General features: G+C 46.1%; 1 protein-coding gene and 1 pseudogene across 1 annotated transcript; both read left to right on the forward strand.

Moving 5' to 3' along the window:
* Positions 1 to 9,407: 9,407 nt before the first annotated feature.
* On the forward strand, positions 9,408 to 10,447 carry LOC107277551 (uncharacterized). The gene has a single exon (XM_015789385.3). The coding sequence runs from the start codon at positions 9,445 to 9,447 to the stop codon at positions 10,021 to 10,023; it is 579 nt and encodes a 192-aa protein (XP_015644871.1). The 5' UTR covers positions 9,408 to 9,444; the 3' UTR covers positions 10,024 to 10,447.
* LOC107280804 (organic cation/carnitine transporter 2-like) lies at positions 10,037 to 13,805 on the forward strand (annotated as a pseudogene).
* Positions 13,806 to 14,639: the final 834 nt, after the last annotated feature.

The raw sequence follows: 14,639 nt of genomic DNA on the forward strand, positions 1-14,639 counted from the left end.
TTCACATGTACTTTCCTGCATGTGCTTGCCATGTGCTGTGCTTACTATTGGCCGCTGCCATTTTGCCTCCCCTGAGCCCCCTCCGTGGAATCAAGTTAATATGCAGCTGAGTGCTGACGTATGCAATTGAGAACTGTATTTTTTTTTTGGTCTATTTTGTAAGGAGTGTTATGTATTCACGATGTAAAGATTATTTATCTATGAGTTTCATTGACTTTATGAAACATTTTTTTTTACAATATCGTTTCCCTTTTGTTTACTAGGCCTAGAGTTGTGTGTGACTTTGCACAAGCCAGCGCAACATGATTCCGCAAAATTGTATAGGGTGTAAATTAGCTACTGCTCGAAGCTACCCCTTCGTTTATTTTTTTCCAGTCAAATTTAAAAAAACTTTGACCAAGTTTATATACGTGAATCAAACATATTATAAAAGAGAAATTCAATGTTGTATTTAATGAAACTAATTTGGTGTTATAAATGTTGCTATTTTTTATAAACATAGTTAAATATAAAGAAGTTTTATTAAAAAATCAAAACGACTTATAATATGAAACGAAAAGAAGGATTTGCTTTTGAGATGACATCCACGGTGAAAATCAACTTGCATGTCCTCCTTTGCTGGTTAGCTTATATCAGTCGTGGTGAAACTAAAATTTAAAATTTTGATATAAGAATTTATTTTGAAGTTTTTTCCGTCGTACTTTATTCTTCAGTATTATTTTAAAACCACAAATAACACAATATAAAACTTTTACTTATAAGTTATTTTTAAGTTACTTAATTTATCTTATTAGCCGTAGCTCAAACAATTTGAGAGCTTAATTGCGACTAGAGTTATAAGCATTACATGTAAGAGCAAGTTTAATAGTATAGCCAACTACTAGCTTCAAATCATCTATAGCCAATGTAATAGCCAATTCATATAATAGTTGCTTACTATAATATTAATATCTGGTCCTACCTGTCATACACACATTACGTCTTAGAGTCCGTGTTGCAGCTAGCTAGATCTGTAACCCACTGCTTTTCTCTCCCTTCTTTATCTCTTTAAAATATGTTTATAGCTGGCTTATAGCCTGCTATTGTACATGCTTTTACTGTGCTCGTAACGATAAGCATTACCTGTTTTATTAGCAAGATTGGTTCCATGATATCGAGAGATCTCGATTTCAGAAATATCCATATATTTTATCTCATGTTAATTTTTAAAGAAGTTGTGGAGTCGACGAACCCCAGAAGGTACCATAGAAGTTGTGGACCGATCTGGGCATAAGGGGGAAAAAGGTACTACAATGATGGTATTTTTCTTTATCGCTAAGTAGGAATTGCGAGATTGTAGTGTACTAGAGTAGGAGTATTATGAAAAAAAAATGCTAAAAGAAATGCACATGTTGTCCCTGTTATTTTTTTATTCTGGATTTTTCAAGATACTAAATGGTAACGTTTTATAAAAAAAATATATAATATTTTTCTTAAATACTTATCTAAAATAAAATTTTAACTGTGTACTAATTTATTATTCATTCGTTTATGCCTTCAAATAACAATCACACAAATTAAATTATTCATTAACTTTAGCTACCTTAAACAAGGGGGTTAATTGCATTATACTCCATCCATCCCACTGTAGACATTTGTGCACTCATTGATGTTTGTATATCCGGTCGATTTTCATACCCTCGTCAGCTAGGAAATGTGGGCGCCTGTTGACCCCAAGAGTTTCCATGCTGTAATCAAAGAGGATTTGCACATCCATCGCCATCTGCCGTTGTTGATGTATAGTAACCCCAGCCCAAGAAATTGTCCTTATCTCCTCGTGGCAATTGGCACGCCCCATATATGTCATGTGTGTAGAAGAGTCAAAAACCGGTAAGCCGTTACATATTAATTTAGTGACATTTCGGCCATGTGTTTGCATATTTTAAATTTTCCTAGCTACCACTAGTTTTTACTACTATTAGACACGTGTATTAATTAATTTAGACGAATAAATATGTCATACTCCTCCCTCCAGCTCTATAATTCTTGACGTTGAAGCGTTCTGCGTTGTGGCCAGGAGTTCCTATTGTTTGAGCTCGAAAGTGGTGTTTTTGGACTGTTTTGCCCAATGGTGATGTTTCAAACAAGATAAAGCCGCTCATCATTTGCTATTTGGTTGATAAGCCGTAGAACAATGAACGAAGAAATAAGAATATTTTACAATAAAACTTTTATATATTTGTTTTTAGTGATTTACGATTAAAAAACTCAAAATCCACTATAAAATTAAGCTTCAAAAATTCAATTTTTGGCTAGGGTTGATAAGCAAACATATTTACGGCATTCCTTGCACGCTTGAATTAGTGGACATGACTAGAATGAGAGTAAAGAGCACCGATGTCCACTCCGGCAAGTGGAACGAAGAGCGAAGATTAGATTGCCGGGCTCACCAACGACGTTGAGATGTCCACAGAGCAGAGTGAAGATAGGGTTGCTAGGCTCACCAATGGCGACGAATTGAATCTAGTTCTACATGACAAAGATCTATGTTCTTAACCAGCTGAGTGTACCTACACTTTTACCAACAATTGAATAGTACTTTGATCCTTTTTTTTTCTCGCTACTGGCCTCTTGCCTGTGTTTAGTGTTGGACGGAGTTTTGAACTCATAAGCAACCCGACTCATTGACGGCGCCACTCCGGTATATTTAATAAAGTGCAAGGCAGGGAATAGATAAGGTACATAAGTTAATCACTCATTTAAGACCATATACCTTTTGATAGAGATAGAAAATGTAAACTATTTCTATTACTAAAAAGATAGTCACTCCTGGATAAGTGAGGATTACCTCCGAAGCAACGAGTATTATAGCACTGGAGGGAGTATCATATATTACTCCCTCCGTATTTTAATATATGACACCGTTGACTTTTTAATCAACGTTTGACCACTCGTCTTATTCAAAATTTTTATGCAAATATAAAAATATTTATGTCATGCTTAAAGAACATTTAATGATAAATCAAATCACAATAGAAAAAATATAATTACATAAATTTTTTAAATAAGACGAAAGGTCAAACATTTATCAAAAAGTCAAAGACATCATACATTAAAATATGGAGGGAGTATTCAATTGATTGATGAATAGTCAACTCCCGTTTGCTTTTCCTCTCGTCCGAAAATTAAAGAGACGGCCAGTACCCAGTGTTCTTTGAGATAATAACCGAGTAATTAATTAACCAGCGGAGTACACAGTAGTACAGCACCGTCTGCTCGCCGGAAACGATGGGCCATAGCTAAATTTAGGCGATCAAGAGCAGGTTTAACTGTAAAGGGACTCATATCTTATAATAGAGAGTTATTATATATTACAGATGAGTTATAAGGTTATTTTTATTTTTTCTCCTCTCTCTATCCTTTACTTATATATTTAATATATTTATCTTAAGATATGTGTTTACTTATATATTTAATATATTTATTTTGAAATATGTGAATAGCTAGTTCTTTTTTATTTTTTAAGTTTTCTCTTCTCCTTGTAATTATACCATCCTATTAAACTTACTCTGAACGTGGTTTTGGGTTATAGTTAGGATGTGTACGTGTGCGTGCGTGTGACGGCGACGTGGTTGAAAGAGAGAGAGGGATGGACGGAACGGCACGGAGGACGTGATTTATTGGCGATGGCGGCGTGAGAGGCTGGAGGACGCCCGTGCAGCGACCGCGGCGACGACGGCGACGGCGACGGCCCACGGATCCACCGAAGCCGGCGCCGCAGCGAACATACGGCCGCACCTGCCCGCGCGCACGTCTTATCTGGTTTGCTACGGCCCAAATTATCAGCTGCTGCCGCCGCCGCACTGCGCGCATCCATCATCATCCATGCGCCTCGCCATGCATGCTACACGGTGACGCAAAAGAAGACGGCACCCGACACGGCAAGCAACATGCATGTAGAGCCTCCATCTTGTGATTCTCCCTTTTTCGCTTACGGCAGCAGCATTCTTTTTCCTTTTAAATGTGCAAGGTATGTATATGTATACTGTCGGTCTTAAAAAAGAGGAAAAATTACGAATTACCCTCTCCCCCGAAGTATCGCGGTCGTCCAAATTACACCCCTGAACCACAAAACCAGACATTCTTCACCCCCAACTATGCAAACCGGACGAATTACCCACCTGGACCCAATCCACGGTGGTTTTGGTTTACGTGGCACTCCAGTCAGCATTTTATTTATTAAAAATAGGTGGGCCCCACCTGTCAGTCTCTCTCTCATCTATCTCTTCTCTCCTTCTTCAGACGGCGCGGCGAGGCGAGTCTCTCTCTTTCTCCTCTTTCAGACGGCGCGGCGGCGGCGGCGGCGGAGGAGGAGGCGCGGCGGCGAGGCGAGCGGCGGGGGCGGAGGAGGCGAGGCGACGGCGGCGAGGCGAGCGACGGAAGCGGAGGAGGCGAGGCGGCGGCGGCGGCAAAGGAGGCGCGGCGGCGAGGCAAGCGACGGGAGCGGAGGAGGCGAGGCGGCGGCGGGGGCGGAGGAAGTGCAGCAGCGAGGCGAGTGGCGGGGGCGGAGGAGGCACAGCGGCGAGGCGAGCGACGGGAGCGGAGGAGGCGAGACGGTGGGGGCGGAGGAGGCGAGGCGGTTGGTGGGGGGACGACGTCGCCGCCTTCTCGTCACGCGCCGCCTCCTCGTCTCGCACAGCCGTCTCGCCTCGCGCCGCCAGTCGCCACCGAGCCGCACCCGCCAGCCGCCTCGCCGCCGCTACTGCCTCGCCTCCTCCACCGCCGCGCTCACCTCCTCGCGGCGACGTCGTCCCCCCGCCAGCCGCCTTGCCGCCGCCTCGCCTCGCCTCGTCGCTACCTCCGCCGCTGCCTCCTCTGCCGCGCCGTTGTCGCCGTTTGAAGGAGGAGAGAGAGAGATAGAAGAGAGAGACTGACATGTGGGGTCCACCTATTTTTTAATAAATAAATTGTTGATGGACTGCCACGTAGACCAAAACCACCGCGGATTGGGTTCAGGGGGGTAATTCGTCTGGTTTGCATAGTTGGGGATGAAGAATGTCCGATTTTGTTGTTCAGGGGTGTAATTCGGACAACCGCGATACTTCGGGGGGGGGGGGTAATTCGTACTTTTTCCTTAAAAAAATCAACATAGGCCTCTTCTCCTAAAGTGATTTGAAGGGAGTATTATTTGGATACCCTCTCTAGTCTTTTTCTTTTTCTAAAAAAATAAACGAACTGGCACACAATTGTGATAATTTCTTTAAATATATTAGGAGAGGAAAACAAAATCACATCACCACCACATGCTAGCAGCTCCAAACATATCTATGAAGAAAAGAGCTAGCACCAAGCCGGGCGCCGCTATGCGTGATTGATCGGTGATAGTCTACGAGGGTTGCGAACGCACTGCTGAACCGCAGTTCCTAAACAGTAGTTTCTCGATCATCCTCGCAGAGCAGGGTTGGAAAAGGGAGAGGGCAAGAGAGAAGACGATCCACTCAACCCTCAGCCAACCCAGTGGCGACAACCGACAAAACGTTGAAAACCACATTGAGATAATACCGTGACGGCAGGAAAACAAGATCTCAAAGATGATGCACCCAAGATGGTTATGACGTTGAAGACGCCACCATCATCCGTGAAATGACTAGGCTTTCACCCGGAGAATCTTGTTAGGAGGGAGAGAGCATGAGCTCGACAACACCCAAAAGGGAGGAAACAACGCGACACGTTATCATTGCTGGCCCGAAGAACTCCGATCAAGGCTTTTGCCTATGGTTCCCTTCCCCTAACCTGTTGTTAGCAACCTTGTGTATCCACCACCCAAAAAGCCTATGTCAACATGCAGTCCTGCCACGCCGGCCTTGTCAGCCGAACACTTTCACGTTGCCGGTTGTGCCTGTTGGCCCTGGCGACCACGTCCTCTCAGCATCGGCTTCATGTGCTGCGGGCCTTCAGCTCGTGCCGCCAACGACCGCCTCGCTCTTCTAGCCTCCCGGCCGGTCACATTAACCGTTCTACATGCCGCTAACCTCCTCCTCGTGTGCCACCTGTCACGGCCTCGTGCGCAACCAACCTCCCTTCGCGCTTGCCGCGCCAGCCACCCACATGTGTCATTGCCTAGGACGGCGTCCTCGCATGTGGACCTCCGTCGATGCTTACACGCTGCCCCGTCGCCCCGGGCGTTACGTGACCCCAACTTCTCCACTCCTTGCTGGGCCACCGTGCATCCTCCCCATCACCACCGCTTGGTTTCACTCGCTGAGCCACCAGATCTGACCATGTGAGAACTGGATCCAACGCTAACATGCATATCTGATCACCGACGACCACCACTCAAAACCCTTCCTCCGATATTTGGTAGCACTCGGACCGCTGCCACCAGAAAAGGAGGTACGGTAGAGAGCTCTGGGACCCCCGCCCTTCGCCCGCCGGGCTTTCGGTCGGGTGGCAGTGAGGCGAAAAGGAGGAGGGAAGAGGGTGGCAGCCCGTGCCGCCCTAGGGCCGAACAACACGAGGGCTCTCCCTAGCCTCAAAGGAATGGAACAACCAAACCCTCATGGCGCACATTTGCACGCGCTTCACCAGCTGACCCTTTAGCCCATATGCTTGTAGAGTAGAGCGTCATAAATTCTCACCTAGCTAGACTTGGTCCTCCCACTCCCACTAGCGTGCTGACTACATATATATGATCGGTCAATCGGTGGATGAAATCAAACATGCAACATGTCTTCACCGATGCTCGGCGATCCTATATATCGATCCTATAGACAGACATCGATCCAACCGGTCTCGCTAGCCATCCTCAGCACTGTACCATGGAATCGTCCGGTAATACTCCCTCCTTCTAACTTTTTTAAATATGTTTGACCGTTCGTTTTATTAAAAACTTTTATGAATATTATTTAAAAATTTGAGTAGTAGTAGTATATTTAACAATGAATCAAATGATAGAAAAATAATTAATTATTACTTAAATTTTTTAATAAGACGAACATGTCGATATTTGATGTCGCAATTCCGGTATTTGCATAGTATGGGGATTGTTGGTACTAGGATATATGCGAGACTGAGGTAAAAGAGATGGAGACAGGGATTTTTATACAGGTTCGGGCCCCTGAATTGTCAGGTAATAACCCTACATCCTGTTGGCCGAAGCCGGTCGTTGCTCTTATTCATCATAATCACACCAGTACAATATTTGGGGATAGTCTATCTAACTGTTGTCGACATGACGGTCTGAAGTTCTGACTCGTAGTCGACAACAGGGTAGTCTTCCTCCTCGAATCCGTGCCCGTCGAGATCAGAGATAGCGCTTTCGTCTCTCCTGACAGTATCTGGAGACACCGTAGGGGACTAGCCGTGCTTATCCCTGAAGTCGATATCCGGCGTCTTGTCTTGGCGTATGTTGGCTTCTATATTGATCTTCTGTCTTGATCTATTGTTCCGTGTCTTCTATGGTGGGTGTGTCCCCTCTCCTCCTAGAGGGTCTTGTATTTATACCCATAGGTGTCCCCTTGTCCAAGTAGAACTAGGGAAACCAATATGGATACAATCCGAGTAGTACTTGTCGTTTTCATGTAGAACTCTGGTTGTCTTTCCTTATCCGGAACTCTTTCTATATCCGTAGGTTGTTTCTGTATAGGATATGATATATGGTGAGTCCTGTCGAGATTTAGTCGACTACTATTAGGTATGTGATAGAACAGTCAAACATGTTTAAAAAAAAGTTAATGGCGTCAAATATTTAGATATTTAGAGAGAGGGAATACAACATGAGGTCCGGTAGGAGTCCTGTGGCTGGTTGCCGCTGGGACGTGCTACTCATCTCGGACAAACTAGCTATATTTATAGCGCTAAGATATATCCCGTCACGTATTAAATTTATTTATTTCAGAACAGAGGGACGGAATAGATGACAAACTAGCTCGACCATCTAGAGAACGGACCTGTTTCACCAACCGGCTTGACCGGTATGTAAATATGCATGGGCTAATAGGCCGGAAAAAACTCCGATTCGCCGATCTCATCGGCCCTTGCCAAGCAGAAGCCTAAGGCCGTTTTCTGGATGGGCCGTGATCTCGCTTTCAAAAAGGCTCGTCTGCTCTGCGACACCATTTGACACTTCCACCGGTGGCCGGCGGCCGCCGTCCGCCGCCTCCCGCGATTCGTGTGTCCGACACCTGTGCCACAACCGCGACGTACGAAAGCCAAGCCACCGCCCACAAGTTTTTCGTCAGAGAGTGTGTGGATGAGTACGTGATTTCCACTTGTGTGCCACTATATTTTGAGCCCAGTAGTGGGACTCTGCGGTTTTAAGTACTATTGCTGCGCTCCAGCCCATCCATTGCGTGGTCGGCGTGGGGGCAAATTTCGTTTATATGGTTATCATGATTTTTTTGTGAACGATGACGTTGGTTATCGAGTGATTTGTTAACGATATGATGATGCACTCCACCACCAAAGACTGGTCATATAAAATCGCTGATATCAAAGTGTCATACTACACTTCTTTGTTGCTTGATATCAAAGTGGTGCCCCGATGACTATTTATTCTTGCTTCGTCCCTGCTCGATTGTAAAAGTGAACAAGCTCTAGGTGTAACTCATTTGGCTATATTCCTTACGATGAAACCTGTATATTCGACTTCAAGTCTTTTACTAAGCACGAATACTTATGTTTATGACTAATTTTTTTAATTATGGATGGTGCCTCTGTGATTACTTTGTCATATATGTTTGCTCAATCTACTAGAGACGCTCGAAATGGAACTGCACTAATTTTTTTTTAAGTATAGAAGTCCTATAAAAATCATCGCAAACAAATTACCAAATCAACCTATCATCACCATTATAATGGTAAACTACCTATGTTTCATATTATATATCGTTCTGACTTTTCCATAGTCAAACTTTTCTAAGTTTGACTTAAATTTATAGAAAATTATAGCAATATTATCAACACAAAACAAACATATTATCAAAATATATTCAATAGTAATTTAATGAAACCAAATTGGTGTTGTAGTTATGGCTGTTTTTTTATAAATGATCGAAAAAAAGTCAAAAACAACTTATAATATGAAATAGATGGAGTATTAAAATACGTGGGCATGGTTAGGATGTGTCTACGTATATATGGATGAGTGCGACACACGTACGTGTGTATAAGCATACGTGTATACTATATCGTTTTGCGTAATAAACTTAATGTTGATCTAGATCTTGATCTTTATTTTTAGAGAAAAGAACACCAACTATCAACTATGTACGTGTCGAGAAAATGAAGAAAAAAAATGTGAGTACTTGTGACCAAAGTGACACACACGCTCACTCAGCTCGTCAGCTTCTTCCACGCACGCGTTGACACGTCGGCACGGGAACCATCCTCTATATATCGTCACCAACCTGCTGCACCCGAGCGTCGCAGGTCAACACACGACTGTAGGCACGTGCAACAAGCTAGATGGAGGAGCAGCAGCGGCCGGTGCAGCCCGCCGGCGGCGGCGGCGGCGGTGGCGCGCCGCCAGAAGAGCAGTGGCGCGGCGCCGTGGAGGCGGCGCTCCCGGGAACGCCGGCGTCCGCCGCGTGGCCGCACGTCGCCAGCTTCTACGCCGCGCACCGCTACCTCCCTGGCATCGACGTGTGCGAGCGCGTCGGCGACGGCGGCGAGGATGGTGGCCTCCTCCTCGTCCCCGGGTGCGTCCGGCACGTGGCGTCGAGCGCGGCGGGGCTGTGGGCGCGGGAGGAGCTCCTAGAGGCGCCGGACCACGCGGCGCGGCGCCTCCGGTACGCCGTCGTCGACAGCAACATGGGGTTCGGCCGCTACGTCGCCACGCTCCGCGTCCTCGACGGCGGCAGCGGGTGCCGCATCGCGTGGGCGTTCGAGTGCGACGCCGTGTGCGGCGAGGGGTGGAGCGAGGCGGCGCTGGTGGCGCGGCTCGCCGCCAGCGTGGACGGCATGGCCGAGAGGGTGCAGCAAGCCGTGGCGGCGGAGGCCGAGGCGCGCGCCGGAGAAGAAGAAGAAGACGGAGTCGCTGGGTGACGTCAACGTCGCCATGGCGGGGGCGGCGTCTGGTTCGGCGTGTCTTTGTCGTGTCAGGACGTCGCGCGTGCGTTGCGTGCAAGGTGGCTGATTGATAGAGAGATTTTCTGTCGCTTTTTTTTTTTTACTGTAGTGCTACCATGGATCGATCAGCGGCGGTGATGATCTCTACATGAAATTTATCTCGTGCCACTATTAGGTCGTTTTCATTTTTGCGATAGCTTTTCATGGAAAAATATTATAAGAAAAAAATTGTGTATAAAGTTTTATATAACTCGCACCGCTTAGGTAGTGTTTGGGATGGGAGAGATTTAGTTAGTGTTTGGGATGAGAGAGATTTATTTTATTCCCTCTCAAAAAAAAACATAAGTAACATACTCGTGACAATCTAACATAAAAGAAACATGCAATGATTTATAGAAAAGTTTCTCTTTTTTTTTACGTTCTTAAATAAATATTGCAAAGTATTGTTGCTCCTGGGTAAGTTTATGTTGCTCCTACCTTTTACTTAGGCTGTGTTTGGATCAAGCGGTGAAAATTTTTGTCGTATCATATCGGATATACGGACACATATTTTAAGTATTAAACGCCTGTAAACTGCCAGGCGAATTTATTGAGCCTAATTAATCCATCATTAGTAAATGTTTACTGTAGCACCACATTGTCAAATCATGGAGCAATTAGGCTTAAAAGATTCGTCTCACAATTTACACGCAATCTGTATAATTAGTTATTTTTTCGTTTATTTTTTCACGAACGCGCAAAAGGATTGCACGTCAATATATTAGAATAAAAAGAGTTTTAGTTACACACCACAGTTAGAAGAAAAGGATTGCACGTTATTTTTTCATTTATATTTAATACTCCATGCATGTGCTCAAATATTTGATGTGACATGGTGAAAAATTTTGCCAGGGGATCTAGACAGGCCCTTATTTAATATTGTCATCAACATTTACCGTTCATGATAAGATATCATCAAACTTTTGTAAATGTTAAATACCAATAACTAACTCACATGATTATATTTTTTTAAAAAAAATCAACGGTTGGTTTGTCTCCGAAGAGTATTGGGAGGTGAACCCATCTCCCATGCACGGAAAACGGAGCAGTTTATTAGCGCGTAATTAATTAAGTATTAGCCTTTTTTTTCAAAAATAGATCAATATGATTTTTTTAAAACAACTTTTGTATAGAAACTTTTTATAAAAAAAAGTACCGTTTAGCAGTTTGAAAAGCGTGCGCGCGGAAAACGAGAGAATAGTGTTGGGAACTTGCTCTTGCAAACACACCCCTCACGATATTACAAACTTGTTCTAATATAAAATCAATTACTAAAACTTTAAAAGTTAATCAAGCCTGGTTTCGAACGTCAAATAGTACTTCTTCACGGTGGAAGTATGTACTTGCTTGGTTTGGCAGGAACAAAAGGACGTGACAATTGCACAAAACCAACACCAAAACCCACAAATCCACAGCGCATCATAGGTACGAAAATCTAATCTGATGGATCCATCCGAATATCTGACGCACAGGCGAGGCTGACCGACCAGCTTGTTTGATGAGGAAATGAAACGGTCGCCCGACTAGTGACCGAGCTTTCTTTCCTAGGTCACCGCACTGCAATGCACATGGTGTGGAGCAGTGATTTTATTGTTCCGACCAACCGTTCGTCCGTTCGCCATTGCTGGTCCAATCCAAGAAGGCAAAATTTGCTACAAGACATTCAAAAAATGTGTAATTAGCTGAAGTACACTATAAAAACGTGTATTTACTGTAGGGCATCGTAAAAAAGTGGTAATTGGCTGCTGGACACCCATAGCATTATTTTATTATTTTTGGAGGAAAAGGAGAGAGAAACAACGATTAAAGACAAGTTTGCCCTTGGCTCAAATGACCCCAACGTGGGCCCCACATGGAAGTCCCCTCTCCCTCTCCCTCTCCTTCTTCCCAGACAAGCCAGGTGGCAGAGCGGCAATCCGCGGCGGCGGTGGCGGCGGTGCCGACCACGTTCGCCATCGGGAGGGGGGCTACGTGCAGCCACGCCGCCGTGGCCTCGGCCGCGTCGCCGCGCGCTGCCGGCTGCCGGCGCTCATCTACGTGCTCGACTCGGCGATGAGCGGTGCCGTCGCGCTCATGGCGGAGCGCCGCGACATGAGTGGGACCGCCCGGCCGGGATGTTGGTTGTGTTGGAGTGGACGCTCAAGTGCGGCGGCGGCGGCGGCCCGGCGCTCATCTCCCTCCCGGCGGCGTCGTTCTTCGCCGGCAACCTCGCTGGGAGCTTCCTGCTCACGACGCTCGCCGACACTCATCTGGGACGAAGGAAGATGCTCGTCATGTCGCTGGCGAACATGTCCGTCGCCGTCGTGATCACGGCCTTCTCACCGAACGTGTGGGTGAACGCCGCCCTGAGGTTCGTGTGCAGGTTCGGCAGGTCCATGGCGGGCACATCCGCGATGGTCCTATCCACGGAGCTCGTCGGGAAGTGGTGGCGCAACACGGTGAGCTTTGCCGGGTTCGTCTTCTTCTCCGTCGGGTTCATGTCACTCCCGGCGCTCGCGTACATGTTCCGCGAGGCGTCGTGGCGGACCATGTACATGTGAACGTCGCTCCCGTCCCTCTGCTACACCGTCCTGCTCTACTTCCTCGTCTAGGAGTCGCCGCGGTGGCTGCTGGTGCACGGCCGGAAGCAAGAGGCCATCGAGGCGTTGCGGCAGATCGCGTCGCTCAACGACGGCGAAGGCATTACAATGTCGAGCTTCACCATGCTGGATATGTGCGCCGTGGAGGTGGGGGACGGAGTGGCCGGTGGCGAGGGCATGTTAGCCATGCTGCGGTCGATATGTGAGTGGTGGTGGGCACTCCAGAGGCTGGCGACGATCACGACGGCCAGCTTCAGCATCGGCGTGGTCTACTACGGGATGCCGCTCAGCGTGGGCAGCCTGAGCTTCGACCTCTACAGCGTAGCGTACAACGCAGCGGCCGAGCTCCCGTCGTCTTTCCTCTCGTGGCTCCTCATGGGCAGGTTCAACCAGCGCAGCTCGGTGGTCGAGCTCACCGCGGTGTCCGGGCTGTGCAGCCTCGCGTGCGTCGTCATCCCGGCGGACCCGGAGGCCGGCACCGGTGGCTTGCGCCTCGCCGCCGAGCTGTCCTCCTTCTTCGCGTCGTGCGCGACCACGCGCTCGTCTAGGACAACGGCAAGCCGCCGTGGCCTCGGCCGCGCCGCCAGCACTTGCGCTGCTGCGCCCGGTCGTCGCCCCGCACCGCCCCGCGCCAGCCGCCTCCCGCTCAGGTGTACGCTCGCGTGGTGAGGAAGGGGATAGAGAGAGAAGCAAGAAGAAAGAACCGAGAGAAGAGAGAGAATGAGAAAGAAAAGAATAAAGAAAAAGAAAAAAAATCAAAGGGTAAAACCGTATTTACACTGTTGTTTCTCTCTTCTTTTCCTCCAAAAATAATAAAATAATGCTGCAGGTGTCCAGCAGCCAATTACCAGTTTTTTACGATGCCCTACAGCAAATACACGTTTTTACGGTGTCCTCTAACTAATTACACGTTTTTTGGATGTCCTGTAGCAAATTTTGCCGTCCAAGAAACTGCACAACTCCCCCCACCTACTCCAGGAGTAGTCCGCACATGATGGTCAGGTCACTAGGTCGGCAGCTGGGATGTGCCATGGTTGTACTTGTCGTTGCCGGCTGCTAACATACGATTAGTCTTGGACTCTTGGTGGTTGCATTGCACTCTTGCAGAAAGGTAGACTAGCTGCTGCCTATCATGAATAGGAAAATAGTTCAAATTACTCCCGTGAATTATTGTGACGGTACGAATTACCTCTATATCAGATTTCGGAGTGGTTTTGGTCCCACATGGCGCATATGTAGTAGTCTAGTCAGTATAGAAAATATTAAAAATGATAGGGGCCACTTATCAGTTTGTCTCTTCTCTCGGTCACCATATGTGGGTCCTACTTTTTATACTGACTGATTGCCACGTGTGTATCCGGTAGGACCAAAACTGCTTCGGAGTTTATCAGAGGGCAATTCGTCCGGTATAACAAGATAAGGGTGAAGAATATCTGTTTTTTTTAATTGAGGTGGTAATTTGGATTTTTTCCTTACGAATACGACTTACTACGTTTGTTCCAAAGTATAAATATTTTTAGATCATTAATTTGTTATCATATGCTGATATTATTTTTTAGTTGTATTAATGGTTAAATTTTAAATTTTGAATTCACTGTATTCCTCTCGCAAGCACGTGATTAGCTGAAAATGTATGGATGTCTGTGCATTAGAATCAGTGCATCAGAAATGACTATATTATCGTACAAATTTTGAATTAGTATTTTCAAACCGAGGGAGCAGTACTTTGTTTTGGGTGTGTTTAGTTCACGTTAAAATTGGAAGTTTGGTTGAAATTGGAACGATGTGATGGAAAAGTTGGAAATTTGTGTGTGTAGGAAAGTTTTGATGGATAGAAAAGTTGGAAGTTTGAAGAAAAACTTTGGATCTAAACTCGGCCTTTGTATACTTCATCCTATTTTAAGCGCAACCATAAGTTTTCGTATCCAACTTTAATTGTCCGTCTTATTTCAATTTTTTTTATGATTACTATTT

This window comes from Oryza sativa, chromosome 1, assembly GCF_034140825.1.
Source record: "Oryza sativa Japonica Group chromosome 1, ASM3414082v1".
NCBI lineage: Eukaryota > Viridiplantae > Streptophyta > Magnoliopsida > Poales > Poaceae > Oryza > Oryza sativa.